Source organism: Mustela nivalis, assembly GCF_964662115.1.
Source record: "Mustela nivalis genome assembly, chromosome: 6".
Lineage (NCBI taxonomy): Eukaryota > Metazoa > Chordata > Mammalia > Carnivora > Mustelidae > Mustela > Mustela nivalis.
The window spans coordinates 79,478,590-79,497,592 of NC_139025.1; the positions used below are offsets into that span (position 1 = coordinate 79,478,590).

The 19,003-nt window shown below is 42.2% G+C and overlaps 1 protein-coding gene across 15 annotated transcripts in view; it reads right to left on the minus strand.

The window, feature by feature from the left end:
* Positions 1 to 11,640: 11,640 nt before the first annotated feature.
* Positions 11,641 to 19,003, minus strand: part of SEMA6D (semaphorin 6D) — a 573,864-nt gene continuing 566,501 nt past the window's right edge. For 4 of the 15 annotated variants that reach the window (XM_082734880.1, XM_082734881.1, XM_082734883.1 and 1 more), the window contains 3 exons: positions 18,783 to 18,839; positions 17,125 to 17,292; positions 11,641 to 15,380 (listed from right to left, as the gene is read on the minus strand). In XM_082734880.1, coding sequence (XP_082591006.1) covers positions 14,092 to 15,380; positions 17,125 to 17,292; positions 18,783 to 18,839 — 1,514 coding nt within the window. In that variant the 3' untranslated portion in view covers positions 11,641 to 14,091. The remainder of the gene's footprint in view (positions 15,381 to 17,124; positions 17,293 to 18,782; positions 18,840 to 19,003) is intronic. The other 11 variants (XM_082734876.1, XM_082734875.1, XM_082734874.1 and 8 more) reach the window with 6 other exon arrangements.

Below are 19,003 nucleotides of genomic sequence, written 5' to 3' on the forward strand. Positions count from 1 at the left end.
CAAGTTGAGTGATGTAGTCGATCTAAGATGTGAAAGGTTAGATTCGTAGGAGCAGATTGTTTTGTTTCTGTCACCTGAGTAGTTTGCCCCTGATGGTCACACCTTAGCATAGTTTTGGTCCGTCACATGGGATTTTCTCAGGGTAACCTGAAGTGTTTGGGGCTATAGTTGAGAACAGCTCAGATCCATCTAGTTGTGCTTTTTCATACCTCTAAAACCATACCGAACACTTTTTTGTTAACATCATAAATATTGATTACTCACTATGACATATTATATATGGCTATAAAGTTTTTACTGCTCCTTCCATAAAGTAGTGGAGTCTGTTTCTCCCACTCCCTGAATCTGGATGGGCCTTATGACTTGCTTTGACCAAAATCAAGTGGCAGATGTGATTCTGTGTGATTTCCAGGCCTCTGCTTAAAGAGACCTTCGAGCTACTGTCCCTCTCTTGGACCTCTGCACCTTGAAGCAAGCTCGGACTAGCCTCTCTGAAGATGAGAGAGAAAAACAGAGAAAGACCATGTAATAGTAGAGGTCCGGCCATTTCAGACATCTTATCTGAGGCCCAAGATGGGTGGGGGTCATCCAGGACGAGCCCGGCCTCAAAGTCAGCTCTCCCGACTGACTGCAAACACACCAGTAAGCCCAGCTCACCCCATGTGGAGCAGAGGTGAGCCGTCCTAACTGAGGCCAACTGGTTATTGTTGTCAGCTAGTAAATTTGGGGGTATTGTGGTAGCAGAATTCTAAAGATGCCCTCCTACCAAGATTCCCATTCTCTTGTTATTCAATCAAACACCAAAGTAGGGACTGCTGTGAATGGAGTTTTCAAATATAATTAAAGCCCCAAGTCAGCTGACCTTGTGATTCGGCCTTGACATGATGATTTAAAATGCTGAAACGAGCACTTTAAAAATCAGTCAGATTTTCTCCGGCTTGTAGAGAAGGGTACATCATAAAGATCCAAAGAATGAGAAGGAGTTGTTGAACGCTTGCCGAGTCACAGCTGGAAGGGGCCATGAGACAAGGGATATGGGAGCCTCTGGAAGCTCAGAGCAGAGCCTCGGCTGACAGCTAGTGAGGAGGCTGGGACCTCAGTCATACAACCACAAGAACTGGAATTCTACAAAGAGCCTGGAAGAGTTGAAAGCAGATTCTGGCCCAGAACCCCCACGTAAGAGCCTCGTTTAGCCATGACCTTGATTTCACCCTTCTGAGACTCTGAGCCGAGAACCCAGGCCAGCCTGCCTACGTTCTTGCTGACCTACAGAACCAGGTGCTAATAAGTCTCCATGTGTGTGCTAATTTGTTATGCAACGACAGAAAGTTTATACAAGTAGTTTATTTCGTAGTCCTAGATAACAAATACACACACTAACATTTTCAAAACACATGGAAAGACACAGCACAGAGTACGGGATTTCAGTTCTGGCTGCACAATCGAAGTCTTGTGGAGAGCACTTTAAAAATACCAACGCGTGGGCCCACCCCAGAGATGCTGATTTAATTGATTTAATTGTTCTGGGATGTGGCCCAGGCATTGGTATTTTTGAAAAGCTCCCCAGGTGATTCTGATATCCAGCTAGAATTGAAAACCACTAATATAGAACAAAATATATATGGACAGATAGATGAGAGAGAGGGGGTGATTTCTAGCCCCGCAACCACCATCCCTTAAAAGGATGCTGGGGACTAATCTTCTGTTACCTAGTTCCAACATGTGGGTTTCTTCTTCACACCCAGCAACTCAGGGACACTGGCAGGCTAACCTATAATTCGGCTCAATTCTGACATGACTTACTGGAAGGTCCTGTCAGATTCCATAGGTGAAGGATTCAGTCCTACAAGACTGCTCCGCATCCCGCCACTTCAGATGCCAGTTACTAGTTCAGTCAGTCTGTGCTTCTGACTAATTCTGGCTGACCGGCTATAGATTGGAGATTCCAACAACCCCCCTCCTTGAATTCCATTAATTTGCTAGAGTGGCTTACAGAACTCAGGGAAACATTTTACTTACTAGGTTATGGGTTTATTATAAAAGGGTTTAACTCAGGAACTGATGAGAGAGATGCACAGGACAAGGTATGGGAAAGGGTGTGGGATTCCCACCCTTCTCCAGACACGCCACACTCGGCACCACCATGTGTTCACCAACCCGGAGGTCTCTGAACCCCATCCTTTTAGGTTTTTATGGAGGCTTCATTACATAGGTGCAGTTGATTAAATAATCAACCACTGACAATCAATTCAACTTTTAGCCCCTCTCCCCTACCTGGTAATGGGGCGGGGGGCAGGTGGGGAGTGGCAGGATGGAAAGATCTAACTCTCTTATCATGGTTGACTCCACTGGAAACCAGTCCCCATCCTTAGATTACCTAACGGTTTTCCTCAAGCTGCCCCATTAGTATATATATATATATATATACACACACACACACACCTTTATCTTTCTCATCACTGGAAATGCCAAGGGTTATAGGAGTTCTGTGCAAAAGCTGGATGACCACATCTATATTTCTTATTATAAATCACAGTATCACAATGGCTCTATCACTTACAGGACTTTCAGCTGGAAGAAACAATATTAGAGCAGCAATGGGAGAGCAAGAACATTAATTTCTCCCTTAGTAGCAAATCCAGATCTGGGGGGCTTTAAAGTTGGCTAGTTCAGGAGCTCTGTGCAGCCATCAAGGGCTTTCCATCTCTTTGGTCGGCCATCTTCAGCATGTGGGCTTTCTCCTACTTGGCCTTCATTGTACCAAGATGGCGGTTGCTGATCCATAGACCGTATGTTATGCCAGCATCCAAAGGACTGGAGTCATTCCTTGTGTACTTTCTATTAGGGAAGGAAGCTTTCCCCAAAGCCATCCCGTACTTTCACTTAGGTTCAACTGGACAGAAATGGGTTCATATACTCATATTTTCACTGTAAGAACAGAGAAGATGCATTTTCAGCCTCTATATGGGAAGGTGGGTGGGCTCTCCCAGCATGTTCGGAGCAGGGGAAGGTGGGTGGATGGTGACTGGGTAGACTAACAATCATGTCAATTCTTATGCTCACATAAAAATACTTACTTATGTTTACATTTAGACATACACCCATGAATGAGATTATATCCTAGATGTCCTTTTTGCTGTGGTCGTGCTCCCTCTCACATTGCCTTATTTTTATCATATGTTTGACTCATTACATTTTCCCCCAGTAACAAATATTCCCACCTGGTGTTTATCCTATTTACAATTTTTTTTGTGCTTATATGAAGTATAAAAAGTGCATATACTTATATGACAGAAGTGGGGGGGTGTGATTCATTTAACAAAATAGGATCACATAGCATATTATGGCAATGCTTTCAAGTCAGGTACGTACAATCACTTAGGTGTCTTGCTCACTGATCTCTAAATATTACCCATTAGTGCCAGCTTTTCCCCATTTTTCCCTCTGATTCAACTCTCCACTTCCTTCAACTTTTACCAAAGAGCCCAATTTAGATTGAGTACAGAATTCTCTAGCCTAACTCATACTTTGTTGTTGGGGATGTCAGAGCAACAGAATTATGAAGCTGAATGTTCTCTAAGTACTTCTTTAGTTTTAACTGGCCATTGTTAACTAACTTTAACTAGCTGCTCACAGGCAGAGAAGTTTTCTGGGTCTCCTGTCACTAATTTTGTCCTCCTAAGCTTCTGGAAGCTGTATTATCTCCTGGGGGAATATAAGACTTTGGGATAATGTTTTGCATTTCCAAACATGCCACAGTTTCCCATGACTTTTGCTACCCAAATGGTCGAAGTTTCCTATTGCAGGCTGGAGAGGAATTCATTCTTCTCAGACTCCCTTCCTTCTCTTTCCATGTTTATTCCAACAGAAGGTTCTTCACAAAGCTCTAAAATTCAACTGTTCTGCCAAGAATTTCTGTTTTGTTTTATTGTTTATTTTTAGGAGCTACAGTTTTTCTGTTATTTTTTAGTTAGATGTGAACAAAACCAAACAGTTGTTAGACAAATTTATATAGGGGTTATGTTATAGATTTCTGTCAAACATAGTTAGCCTGAATCTTTTATGCGTTTCTTCTAAACAACTCCCTCCGTATACTGGTGTCTGAGGAGAGAAGAAGCAAAAGACCTGATCACTGGAAAAGACATAAAACCATTCAAAAAGGATTACAGCAAAATGTGATTCTTGGCCACCTTTAATTCAAGCACAAGGCTTTCTCAGATGGGGGCCTCACCAGATTCTAGTCAAATGTGAATAAGGCCAAGAGCAGCAGTGGTCTTGAAAAGTTGTAACAATGTGTGGGATACCTGGGTGGTTCAGTTGGGTAAGCAGCTGCCTGTGGCTCAGGTCATGATCCCAGCGTCCTGGGATTGAGTCCCACATGGGGCTCCTTGCTCAGTGGGGAGCCTGCTTCTCCCTCTGCCTCTGCCTACCATTCTGTCTGCCTGTGCTCGCAGTCTTCCCCTCTCTCTCTGATAAATAAATAAAATCTTTAAAAAAAAAAAAGTTGTAACAATGTGTCTGCAGTGCCTCCCCAACCCCACCCCGTCACCTATTTTAGGTAGTAGAGATTTAGAAACTAAAATTACTCAGTGGGGGTGATTTTGTATGTAAAGATGGGGAAAGTATTCTTGAGAGATAATCTCTTAATCACTTGGTAGTAGGTGACTAATCAAAAATTAAGAGACAAGTCCAGTTATGTAACTAATTAAAATGTTTTTCACACTGAGGGTAATTTTCTCTACAGTAGCTTCATTCTCCCTTTTACATCTTAAGTTTATTTTCAGAGAACAAGAAATTGAATTGTCTTGCTAATTGACACTCTTGATGTAAGTTAGTACAGTGGAAACACCAATGACAAAAGATGATAATACAACATCAGTTATCATGAGGGAAATGTAAATCATTACCTTACAAGTGTTAGAAAGACTAAACTCAAAAAGATTTAAAAAAAAAAAAAAAGTGTTGGTGAGGATGTGGAGAAAAAGGAACTTTCCCACACTGTTAGGAACGCAAGCTGGTGCAACCCCTGTGGAAGACAACATGGAGGCTCCTTAAAAAATTAAAACTAGAAAGACCCAATAATTCCCCTACTAGGTATTTACCACCCTGCTCCAAAAAAACCCACAAACAAAAAAAACCCAAAACACTCATTTGAAAAGACACATAGGCCATTACGTTTACTGAAGCATTATAATACCTGAGGTATGGAAACAGCCCAAGTGTGTGTCAATAGATGAATGGATAAAGAAGATGTGGGGTGTGTGTGTGTGTGTGTGTGCGCACTCGCACGTGTCGTAGATTATTCCTCCACGTACCCTATGATTTCACTCATGTGGAATTTAAGAAACAAAGCAAATGGATAAAGAAAAAAAGAGACAAACAACCTGACTCTTAAATACAGAGAACAAACTGGTGGTTGCCAGAGGGGAGGTAGATGGGGGGTGGGGCTGGGTGACACAGGTGAAAGGGATTAAGAGCACCCTTACCCTGGTAAGTTCCGAGTATAGAATTGTTGAATCACTGTATTGTACACCTGAAACTAATGTAACACTGTATGTTAATTATCTTTCAATTAAAAAAAAAATGATGATATACAGCTAAATGACAGCTTTGAGGCTGACTTCCATTTTGACCGGCTTCACTACTTAATGATCCAAATAGGTCTTTAATCTCTGTGGTCCACAGCTACAAGAGATGGGAGAAGCAAAGTCCCTTCTTTAAAGCAAGAACTTGTTCAGTTGAGAAAATGCATTTTTTTAAGTTTTATTTAAGTAATCTCTGCTCTCAACGTGGGGCAGCTTGAACTCATGACCTGGAGATCAAGAGTTGCAAGCTCCTCCACTTGAGCCAGTCAGGAGCCCCCAAATTCTTTTATTTTTTTTCTTTTTAAAGTAGCGGGAGGGGAGGAAATGCAGGGACTTTTGGAAGGGGGTGTGGCTTTCCTGACTGCCTTAACAGGCCTGTGGGTCACTGAGGAGAGGATTTTGCTCTACGAATTATTTCCTCTTTTCACAAGTTATCTTTACCATAACAATCTGATTGTCCTCAGAGCTACCTGCTCTCTATTCATCAGCTTCCTTGTTTTTTGTTATTTTGGAAGCCAGGGACAGAAGACTAAGGAGCAAAGGGGGCTTTACAGTTTTCTGTGCCCTCCCTGTGCCCTCTCCATTCCCAGTTCCTGCTCTGGGCTCAGCCACTGCGGCACTGGTTAATCTGCCTCAGTCACAGTTCTGTCCCTTGAAAGCTTCTTTTCTGCCTTTCAATATTTTCACAATTCCCATATTTCAACAGTTCGGTCCTAGAATCTCCTACTAGAAGAGAAATACTATTCAGACCCTTCAGAAGCCGAAGGACATCTGGGTCTATCGTAATCACTGACATCTCCCTTGTAGCTAAATTATACCTTCTGGGAGTTTGTTTTTGGCCGTGGACTTCATCATTTCTCGAGACCAGATAACTACGTAAAGTCAAAGGCCATTTCCAAGGTTTTTCTTTTTTAGAGTCAAACTTAAAGAGACTTCTCCAAAATATATGTTTGAGTGGAGCACATTTCAAAACGACACGTTAGTTTTAATGATTTTAAACAGTTTTCAATATTTTTGTATGTTTCTTTCTAGAGTCCTTTCTACACATATATATTTACATTTTCTTTTCTTTTCTTGTTTTCTTCAGGTTAGTATTTTGCTATATTCATTAAATAAATTTATACTAAATATTTACGTTAATTAAGCAAACACCAAGAGTTCAACTGTTTCCACCTCTCTGAATGTGGGTTGCAAAGGTAATTGAACGTAATCTCTGAGTAAGCCCTGGTGATCTTAAGAGGCAGCCTTAACTGAAGAGTCAGTTACCAAGTCAGGTTGAATCTTAAATTTTGATTTGAATTTTATGAGTTGCTGCAGGTACACAATGACCAACAAACATCTAGTTGCCTGGACGAGCAAATTGTTTTATTTTTTACCCTGAGCTGTTGTTGAACTTTGGAGCCTAACTCAAATCCCAAAATGCTCACTAACACTAGAGGCTTTCATATTTGCAAAAGTACTCCAAGGGTTCCATTTCCTTTTCATAGTTTCTAAAGTTGTCCCCAAACCCATGGAATGCTCCTTCCAGAATGTCTAAAGAGTTCTATAATTCTCTTATTTGGGGACCTGATTTTGTAAGTGCTAAGAACGGGTGCATGTTTCTTCTATGCTTATTAATATTGACAATGTTGCAAATGTCCAGCCAGTCCTTGCTACCTGACATAGGATGAAGATCTGGAGCAGTCATTAATTTGGTCCTTCAACAGACCTTTTCTATGTGCTTACTCTGCCTCATGGAGGGCCAGGCATCTCAAATTATCAGGATACATTCTCCTTTAAGATAAAGTCTCACTCCTATAGCTCTCCCAACCATAAGGAGCAGTCAAAAAATTACAACCATATTTAACTCCCACTATGTCACCCCAGCTCAATATGAAGCCATTCCAAGATAAGAAGTAAAGTGAATTCTCCCCTGAGACTCTGACAGTCCACAGATGTAGATCTGGCAGGATGCCCAGAAAGTTAGATGGGTACAATTTGGACACATCGGGTTAGTTTCTTTTAACATCTCTGCATTCATCCTCTTTGGTTGCTTTCAGCCTACACTGTGTCAACTCAATCCATAGACTTTTTTTTCCCAAATAATTGATTTGGCGTGTTCATTACAATGGCCCAGCATGTGACTGATTCACTGAATGTTTCATTTTTCACTGGATGTTTGGCATGTACTCCTGGATACTGTGATTATTCTACCTTTTTTGTTTCTCCTCATTATACATGACGTGTTGGAGAGAGGCCATTCTTTCTGATTGAACACTGATATTCCTTTTCAGCCCTTTCATGGAGGGTGTTGGTTTGTACATGGGGCATGAGTGTGAGAATATGTGAATTAGCCCTGATTTGTGAATTGGCTGTCATCTACATTTCCATAGTTGTCAGCCCTGTTGACCTCAGTTTCTGTACCTAGAAAACATGAATGACAGATCTTATCCACTTTCAACAAAAAGCATGTTGTAATCCTCATAGCACTGCATAGGGCTCAAAAGCACCAGGAAAACCCAAGAGAAACCTGTCGACCCGAACCAAATGCTGCTCCTCTCTCAGGTACCAATGGATGGGCTCATCATAATTTCTAAATAAGGAAAAAAAACCCCAAAACCCATGTCCTCCAACCAGATTTATGCTTGGAGATTCAGTTGTGAGCCCAGCTCACCATGAAGCACAAGGGTAGATACACAAAATGCACAAGGTGTGTGTCATCTTTGAATCACAGCCAAATACCCCTTGGAATTGCTATATTCCGAGCAGCAGCCTGACCTCTAATAGTTGTGGAAGTAGCTGCTGCTACTGGCCCAGCTTTCTGGACCAGTGGTGTCCAAAATAGCATCTCAGTGGCATTGTCTACATTCCAAGTGCTCAGAAGCCGTATATTGCCTGCTAGTGGCTACCATATTGGATAGCACTTACACGGGACATCTCTACCAGCACGGTAAGTTCCACTGGATTGGGTTGCTTGTCACTGGCAAATCTTTCCTCTCACTGCTACACTAACGAGCCTCAAGTCCATATTTATAGTAGCATCATGTGGGTCCATCTCAAAAATGAAGAAGAGTCCTAAGTAACAGTGCACATGTACCAAATGTCATGTTTTCATACTTTCCTTCGCCCAGCGTAAGAAGCTAAGATAAACCAAAGGGCATGTTACAAAGAGATTTATCAACCAGTAATCAATACCTAATTTTAGAAAGAATTATATCATGGGCCAGGGTCTAGAAATATTCTATTTTCTTTTATGTGTGAATTCCAATTGATTCATGGTGTGAATATCCAGGATTCGACTGCCCCCCACCCCTCCTCTCACCTCTCTCATGCCTCTGTGAATTAAAGATTGATTTTATTATAGGTCCATTTCCTTCTTGTTTATGGTATCACATCTATTTGATAAAGAATGCAACATGGGCAGAGATTTAAGTATTTTGCACGTTATATATGCAAAAAGGGTAAACATCAACTATAGACCCAAGCTGAATGGCTTAAAGTGTATTGTTTATCATGCCTTATTTTATTGCTAATCTCACGTATATCTCACATCGAACAGCAAACAGGCCTCATACACCCATAAAAAGCCTACAAACCAAGCTATTGAAAGAGTAATATTTAAGCATAGCATTCATAAAATATGTAATGGGATTGCAGAGCTGACAGATCCCATAGAACTGTCAACAAAATGGATGCTGAGCCATCTCTTTTCAAAAATGAGAAAACTGAAATCCAGAGAAGTGTTGTGCCACAAAGCTCTTGGCTGAAGGATGGAGTCAGGATTAGAACCCAGTTCCCACATGTGGAGCCAGGCTGATTTTGCACACCTCCTTTGTTGCCCTGCTTTGACTAAGCGGATGGAGAAGACAAGCCGGGAGGGGAAGGCAGAAAGAAGTCCACTCTCAGATGGTAGGAAGGCAAGTCCTCCTGGTACCTGGCCAGCACCCAGGCCACCCAAGGTCCACTACCTTGGATGGGAGACACTTTCCTCGTAGCTACGAAGGCATCTCATGTGTTCCACATGGCTTCAAAATTGCCATTTCCCAGAGAAACCTAAATGCCAATCAATGGGATTTCTGAAAGGAGAGTACAGGTGGTCTGTCCTGGTTAATTTATTTTTTGAGTGTGACCTTATGATGTTTTTCTTATGAAAAGCTCTAAGTTCTCTAATCTCTTTCTCTCAAATAGCATCTAAGCATTTATCTTGATTATTCATAGATAAGGTTTTAGGGGTCTGTAAATTCCCTGAAAAGGAAAATGAAATTCAGCTTCCAGGCTGTATTGTCAGCAAATTATCAAAGATATCCATGACTGAAAAAATCCAAAAAAGACCTGTCATAAAGGGAGAAGAGATCAAGATGCACTTTGTTTGTTTTTTGATGCGGAGGAGCACAAACAGAGGGAGGGGCGGAGAAAGAGGAGAAACAGACTCCCCGCTGAGCTGGGAGCCCAGGGGGCTCGATCCCAGGACTTTGGGATCACTACCTGAGCCAAAGGCAGATGCTTTACCAACTGAGCCACGGAGGCACCCCAAGAAAGATGCACTTTTTAGAAGAAAAAAAGATCACTAAACACAGGAAAACTGTCACGATGACCATAAGATATAGTAAATGATGTAATAGAAATAGGCAAGGAGAAATCAACGATTAAGAAGCCCAGGAAGAAACAGGGTTGAAGATGGAGTTCCCTTTATTGTCTGTTCCTTCCTTCTTTTGTCCGAACCCTAGGAGTTATAAACCGACTTCTGCAGTGGGAAAAAACCTTCCACCCTCTTTTCCAGCACCGCAGAGGGCTACAGGCTGAGCCAGACTTCCACAATGCTGGGGCAGGGTTTTGAGTGCCAAGTCAGGCTCCATGACCTGCGGCAGGCACCACCTTGCTGACTACCAGCTATAGGGCTGGTAGCTGTAAAAAGGGGCAAATCACCCCCCCCTGCCCCGCCTATCTTTTCCTTTCATGAGTGGATCCCTGCAAACCCGCTTCGCATCTCTAGATGACAGTAGGCCATGATAGGAATGCAAAAGGACCCTGGAAATACCACTGAACTAATATTGAAATACAGCAGCCTGGGGCACCTGGGTGGCTCAGTGGGTTAAGCCTCTGCCTTCGGCTCAGGTCATGATCCCGGGGTCCTGGGATCGAGCCCAGTATCGGGCTCTCTGCTCAGCAGGGAGCCTGCTTCCCTTCCTCTCTCTCTCCGCCTTCCTCTCGGCCCACTTGTGATCTCTCTCTCTGTGTCAAATAAATAAATAAAAATCTTAAAAAAAAAAAAAAGAAAGAAAGAAATATAGCAGCCTAATTAGATGACATCATGAAGGAGAACAAGGCCTCAGATAGGAACATGGCAGCTCCTGCTTCTGCAGAGATGCTGCTGGGGTTCTGGGAGAAAACAGAGCCAGGGAGGAGGTACAGAGGGGCTTGGGGCAGGAGCAGCAGCTGGAACCAAGGGCACAGAGATTGCTACTGACACTCCCGTGAGCTCAGAAGTGCCGTGACACCATCAACACCCACAAGAGGCACCGACTGCAGCCACCAGCTCCCCACCTGCTGAAGGCAGGACCAAACGGGATCGTAATTTTTCTTCCATTTCCATAGTTGGGGAAGGTATCTCTTCACGTAGTCTATTCAGTTAAAACAACGGAATGGAGAAAGCCTGTCCACCAACTAGTAAGAAATGTTCACAGGAACCTGATCTGCCAGTTGTAATTTTGGACTAAAAGGACATCAACATTTTCATATGGGAATACAAATCACGCGTTTTAAAAATGCCTGCCGAACTCAGCGTGTGGACAAGACAAGGCGAGTCACTGGTACGTCTGCCTGAAGCGTTTACCTGCTGGTGCAGAGACAGCTCACCCAACTTTCTAACTCGTTTTTCAGCTTCTCTGGGGCTCTGCCCATTGGTATTGGCTTTGTAAGAAGAGAACGGTGGCAGAACCATGACCAAGTAGCAGACATTCCCGATAAGAATATTCTGGTACATTTTAAAAGAAACTCTCAGTGGTGTTGATTGACCATAAAATATTTTTTAAAACATGGCAAGTCATAAACCTCTTCAATATCAACAGGCAGGATATAATGATTTGTATATTTTATTTTGACTTTACATGCGGTGTTAAAAACCCAAAGTACATATTATTTACACATCCACAATACAAGTTTACAAGATATCTATACATGTTAAAGTACTCTATAAAACAGTATAGAGCCACTTCACTTTAGGGTTACTTTTTATGCCGTACCATTAAAAAAGATACAATCTGTGTTTACCTTTGCACAAATGGATAAAGCATTTAAAAATTAAATTAACAGGATAGAGACTAGATTTTATGTTAGAAATTTCAACATAAATACTGATAGAACTCACATTACAAACTACAAGGCAGCACAATGTTACAAAATGTTATCTGGGTTCACATAGAGTTACTGTTCCGTTTTCCGCACGCTGGGATTAATATTGGTAAGGTGAATTCAAACACGTTTGTTGGTGGTGGACTGAGTAGTGTTTATCGTTGGTTGGTTTAATTTATTATTAATCTGTAATATTTTAGTTGCAAAGCTGACGTGTCTCAAGAACAGAAGTTCTTTCTAGTTTTTGAGTTTCCAGAGATCTCGGGGAATCACGTTCTTTATAAAACGATATTCTCAAAGGAAAAGAATAGCTGTATCGGTATTCTACAATCTGTATAAAAATGTTCTGGTCTTCTGCAACCCATCCTCCCCCAAGTGATACAGATCGTCAGTGTTATCGCAAGAAATCAGTTGGACTCACTTATCTGACTAAGTCAGGATCATTCCTCTGCCTTGATACTATCTAGATTAGGTTCAATAAACCACGGTGTGGTGTGCAGCATATTAACTGAGACAGTCATCGGGGTTACACATCATCAACTGTAAGTGGCTTCTGCAAAACTATGAATAAATGACTCTACGGTTCCCGCAGGTGTCACATTACCCGAGAAACCTCATTTGCCTTCACATTATCACCGTTTCATCCTTAGGAAAGCGGGAGTGGAATGTTTATCATGGCAAAGGATGTAATGCTGCTATTTGGGTGGACTGCTGGACAACTAATTGTTCTAGGTTGTTTTTACGTTTTTTAAAAGTCTTTTCAGGTGCTGGTTGAAAAACATTTACAACTGGCACTGGGTAAACGATGTGCTATACTGGAAACACTTGACATATTTTAGTACTTCTATCATTCTCGTGAATAAGGCACAAAATGCACAGATTCAGGTAAACTCACATGTAATATTTACAGTCTATTGTCATTACCTGCATGACTTAGAAGAAAATTCTTGTATGACACAACAGAGACAACATGATTGCACCACTTTCGGTTTCAGAGACTCTCTCTGTTAGGCCAATTAGAATTCCTTTCACATTTCCTTGTTTTGTCTTCTGCTTTGTTTTGTTCTTTTATCTTGGGGGTAGGAGGAGTTAAAGGAAGAGAAATTGTACTACATGGGAGAAACCAAACAACATCAAAATAAAACCTTATTAGTGTGTTCAAGGTTAAATACAGTGAGTCAGGCTTGGATTCACAGTGGACAGGTAAATTGTTCTACTGAATACTGGTGGATAAATCAAGGATACCTCTTAACGTCTCTATCTCCTTAAGCTGGCAAGACTGTAATCGAAGTTTTAATGAATAGCAGCACAAAATTACTTAGAACTCTTACATTCTGGCATTGGGGACCATGTGAGTCGAGTTAATCATTTTGATGGTCAGATCAACCTTGATTTTATTTCTTTTCTCAAAGCTGAACCCAATGGACTGCTGTGGGAAGAAGTTACTATCTCTTGTTCAGTCATGCTCAATGTAAACAAGTCCACAGCACAAAAAGATGCAATGGGCACCAAAACAAATCCTAGTGGGTACAGAACACACACACGTTCAACAAGCACACGCGCACGCGCGGGCGCGCACGCATATGCGCACACACACACACACACACAAACATACGTACTACAGTTCATTGGTGGCATGAAAAAAAATGCCACACTTGAAAAAAATGCTACAGTTTGGGTCAAGACTGAATTTTTAGCAAATCGTTTGGTAATCTACAAGTTCATTTCTTTGAGACATTACCATTGTTTTTTGACATTTGTGCAAGAGGCAAGGTGAATGCATACAATTAAAATGTTCACATTTAATGGGAAGACCACACATAATGGTAGTCTAAGTTGAACCCATTTTCAAGTATTTGCTCACAGATTCTTCTGAGTACTGTATCAGCTCTCTATACTGGTAAGGCAGCCCCCGGGAGCTGCCCATCTCTTTAGCTTCAAACAAAAGAAATGGAATGACCAGCACCTTCCTTTGTTTTCGGGCAAGTACACAGAAGCTTTGCTGTAGTAGCTACATGTGGCAAGTTCTGATGTTGCCAAAGTTAGAAAGAGTTTCTTTGGCCACTCGGTTCTCTTAAAATACAAGGGAGTCTCTTATCTTAAGGTACCCTTACAACATCATCCTCTCGACAACACGGACAGGATAAAGCCACACGGAAAATAGCACACTTGAGGCCTAGTAAGTGTATTTGTTCAGTGGTCTGACAGATGTGGTTTGAGGAACAAATGAAGGCTTTGGTGGCACATCAGGTTTTAAGGACGGTGTCCTCTTTAGTCCCGTCCTAGGAAGGGTGCCATTACTGGTATAGCTGCTCTGTCTGGAGAGGGAAGGCTGCAGATGAACACTCACTGGTGTCCCCTGAATATAGTCCACCTTTGCCCCAGTGGGGGTGGGCATGTACCCCCCACGGTTCATACTAGGCTGTCTAGATAACAAAACACCGTTCGGTGAGTTTAAGTTTTTAGGCATTGCAGATATAGAGTGCCTCTGGGAGGAATTTTTGTGATAACCCCTTTGTCTTTCCAGAGACGTCATGGGGACTCCAGGAGTGGTGGGGACATCCACTCGCTTGGTTGGGCTATTTCTGGGGAGAGTTGAAGGAGGAGAGTATAGTGATGCCTCCCGGTTAGGGACCTTGGGTGGGACCTCAGACATAGGTCCCACAGGATCCAGCATTAGGGTCTGGTGGGCCATCTGGATATCTCCCATGATGGCTTTGGGGTTGCTGTTTGGGTCATTTAGATGCTTCAGGAGATCATTGAGGGTATTTCTGGAATCCACAGAACGCCGGTGATCTCTCTTACTGGATGACTTTGTGAGTGGGTGGTCAATGTTTTGAAGCTTCTTTTCAGCTTTGTGAGCATTGGAGTTTGAGAAGGATGTGTTGTAGTCATGAGTAGCATTAGGAAGAACAATGGCACTGGGGATATGCCCGTGACTTAATGGGGAATGGGGTGGTGGACTAGAAGGGAAAAACTGTGGGGTTTCCTTCCTTGAAGCCCCATGGCCATGGGCCTTGTCTGAGTGGCTCTTCATGGCCTGCAGGGTCTTCTGGTGAAGCACAGGTGTAGACTCAGGCGTGGGCAGAGCAGCCAGTTCGGGAGGTTGGCCCCGATGGTCCATCACCATGGATTTAGTATCTCCGTTGGGTGGCAGCTCTTTCCGACTGGTCAGCAGGTTACTGTACAATTTGGGAGAATCAATATTCTGTTGATATTCCTTGACCGGACTGTCAAAGAGACCATTCAGTTTGGCAAAACTTCCGCTGGAGTCTGTGCACGACTGGGCAGATTCTGCATCTTTATGGATCTTTCTGTTTTTCCGAACAAACAGGTCACGATAGCAGTATACTGCCACACCTGCAATGAATGCGCCCAAAACAAAGGCGGCAAAGACACAGGTGATGAGGACATTCATGTGGACCATCTGGTTCGACTCTCCCGACTGGACCTCCCATCGCACACCTGCAACAGACACGCAGGAAAAGAGTCTGAGTGAGGTGCTTCTTTCGAACAATATTAGCCAGCAAATGGCTTCCATTGAGCCAATACTACCTTCACGTGGTCCATATGCTTAGCCTGGAGGGTCAGGGAGACTCTAAAATTCCACCTGTATATTTGTCTTGAGTCATGATCAGATCCCCAGAGACATACCGGATTGCTGCAGATGCCAGAGTAACTCTGATTTCCCACCGATCCGTAAGTGTCTCTTCCCCCAAAAATCCCTTCTAAGTAAGTTGTTCTCTAACATTCAAAGTTTTAAGATTTTGGGGTCCTAAAAATTAGAGTTAGAAAGTACATATTTTCTAAATGGTCAATTTAGAAATGTTTTGTCTCGTGATTTTCTCCTAAGTCATAAGTCAGGATTACAAGGCAATTGCTAGAATTAGGAAAATTAGGGATTGGCATAACTGTACATTATGCTAAAATAATGATGCTATCTTAACTAGAATAAAGACACACACTTGGTTCAAAAATGAAAAGCGCCCGCTTTGTCATTGCGAACTACAAATATGAACTTTTGTGTTTGCTTTGATTTTTTTTTTTTCCATTCCATCTTGGAGTGGATTACTCTTGAATTGCTTTCTATGAAAGAAATCCGGACAGTCTAAAGAAGTATAATATGTAGTAGTTAAGTATATTATCCCATCGTCTTGAGATATTTAAGAAATATTTAAGTTAGACTACAAGAAGAGTGGATTAGTTTGTAATTATTGGGATTTTTAATGCGACCACAGACATCTAACAGTCAATCTAAGAGATGTTAGTTTAAGAGGTATCCAAGTCTGTTACATGCTATAAGCATAGCTATCCCAGGATAAGGTTAAGTCAGAGCAATTTCGAGGATTCTGTTGCTTTAGGTTAGTACTAAGGCCTTTGAACATTAGTTGCTTTTAATCAATGTTCAGGATTATGAATTCAGTGGCACTGGGAGAGACAAAGAAAGAAAAGTAGAAAGAAATGATATTACTAAAGGAAACAAAACAGAAAGAATGATCATAAAACTGTTTACAATGAAAACATATAAAACCCAAATCAACAGACGTAAATCATAAATGACAAAGTACTGGCATAAAAACTGATTGGAAACCTGATACCACCGTTTACTAAGCACCAAAGAAAAGGTTGTTTTTCTCCCAGAGTAATAGGTCTAATAAGCCAACTCAACAGGCAGCTGTTTTCTAACTGCTTCTATTAAGGGCTGGAAGTGATAGTTATGGACAAGTGCTCTGTCATGTTTCATTGCTTGTGACATTCAAGCAACTCACTAGCACCTTGTGTATCCTTTTCATATTGCATTTGGAATCGAAGCGAAACACAAGGCTGGGGAAGGCTATTAGACAAAACATCGGATACCAGGATATTTGCTAAAATGAGTTTGGTGTTTTGATGTTGTTGGGGTGGTCCTGGAAATTCTCTGACATTGAGCAGACTCTCAGCATTTTTTGGGTAGAAACCAACATAGACTAGACTGAGCGGTTATCTCATCACCCCTTTCGTTCCCAGCTTTCCATCTCTTTGGTCTAGGAAGGCACCCGCTCCATACAAGCACAGAAAGCGGAGTGAGGGTAGTCGGGGTAGGAGGTGTGAACAACAGCAGAGCTGTGTCACTCCACCCCCCAGGAAACCCTGTGTCCACCAGCTCCTCAGAGAGATCAGGAATCAGGTTTCCACTCAGTGAGAGATGAGTTCCCTGGTGAGGCCTTACCCTTTGGGATACCTGATAAAGGATCAGTAAAATCAGAAGTGTTTGGGTCATCTTGAACTACAAATTTCCGGGAGCTCGTCAGTTTAGGTCTCCAGGTATCAATCACTTTAGGTGTAATTTCTGGGATACTTGCCATTGTGGTAACAGATGATGAAGATACCTCCATGTCTGTGGTGGCAAACAGATTTTTATTAATGTGGGTAATGCTGACAGATTTCCCTGACCACTGGTCTGTTGCATTTTTAAGGGACGTTTCATTCAATTTTACGAGAAAGCCTGTTCTAGGATTTCATAAAAGACACATTTGAAGAGACTATACCCAACCCCTTTCTTGCAAGGGAAAAAGAAAAACTAAAAATTAACCATAAAGACAAATTAAGCAGATTTCAAAACTAGACACACTGAAAATGCTCCTACCAAAGCCCCTACAGTGATTAATGACCCTCGTGGCAAAGGTTACCCACATCCCAAAGATGAACTGCTACTCTCTCATTTTCGTGTGAGATGGCATTGGTTCATTGCTTTTTATGCATATGTCTAAAAGCATTTTCCTGAACATTTGGAGACTGTGTATCCTTCACCGGGGAGCCTACGGGGTAACTTCAGCAGGAAAACACCTGGTGAAGTCCACGTGATCTGGATCTGGATTTTCCACCTGCTAGAGCAGGCTGTTGGGCTCTATCTCGGACCTCCCGTCCATCTGTGCCCCGAGGCCTTGCACCATCCACGGTGGAGCACCAAAGCAGGGAGGGACCTCGCGTGTGCCTTTCAACACGCCTGGGGGATTTCTTCCAAAGAATTAGCAGCAACTCATGCAAAAGAAATGGCATTTATAAGCTGAATAAGGATGGTCTGCTACATAAGATCTGCTATCCTCTTCTCCCTTCTGAGGAATGAGACCGCTGTGAGCTTTAGAAGCAGCACGAGGACCGGAAGTAACTTAACCTCTTAGCATGTGTGTTGCTGATTTCCACAGAGTAGATGTCCCCTTGGAATGTAAGCATACGGTTTTAGGTTAAAATTCCGGAGACCCACATTCAGACCGGTGCAAAGGTCGCAGACGAAGACTCCAAAACAGATACTGATGGGCACGGAGAGCCCACCGAACCACCGTCATACATCAGATACGAGCTTCATTCAACAGGAGCCTTTTGCACACCACTGAGACCACAACATTCAAAGATCCACGGGCTCACCGCAAACCAAAGAAAAAGATGTCGAAAATGTATAAATACACATTTTGGGGAAATGTGTATTTGTTTACTAGGTCTTAGGAGAGGTGAGGAGAGAAGGGGGAAATAATGAAAGTCTGCCATCCATTCAGTAGAGATGGCCAGAGGGAGCATCCACAATGCACGGAGGGGGGAGAGAGAAGAGAAGCTTGGGTGGGCGGGCGTGCAGCTGGAATGCGGTCTATGTGAATCCATTTGATTTTTCTTACGGGATGTGCCTCGGTCAATGATGAACTGTTAACATGCTACACAGGGGTGGAGTGCTGAGTAAGAAAAAGTCTTTCAGTACCATCGGTGGGATTATGAGTCAAAGCAGAAACATGAAAGGCTGCCAAACTGCGCAAAAGGAGGGGAAAGGGGGCTGAAAATGCTGAACTGAAGGAAAGAAAAGGTTGTTAATTATCAAAAAAATTAAAAAAAACTAACCAGATGTTGGACCGCCAAATATTTTGTAATCTGGTGTAGTTGAAGTAGGCAAAATTTCTAAAAGAATTAAAGGAACAAGTAATCAGTAAAAAGTAACCAAAAGAAAGCAAAAATTTATGAATTCCAATTAACTAAAAAAGTCAAAAGAAAAGACTACAAATTAAAAGATTAACCTACTGGTTAGACTACCTTTCTCTAGATTTTCTACAAAATTGTAAATG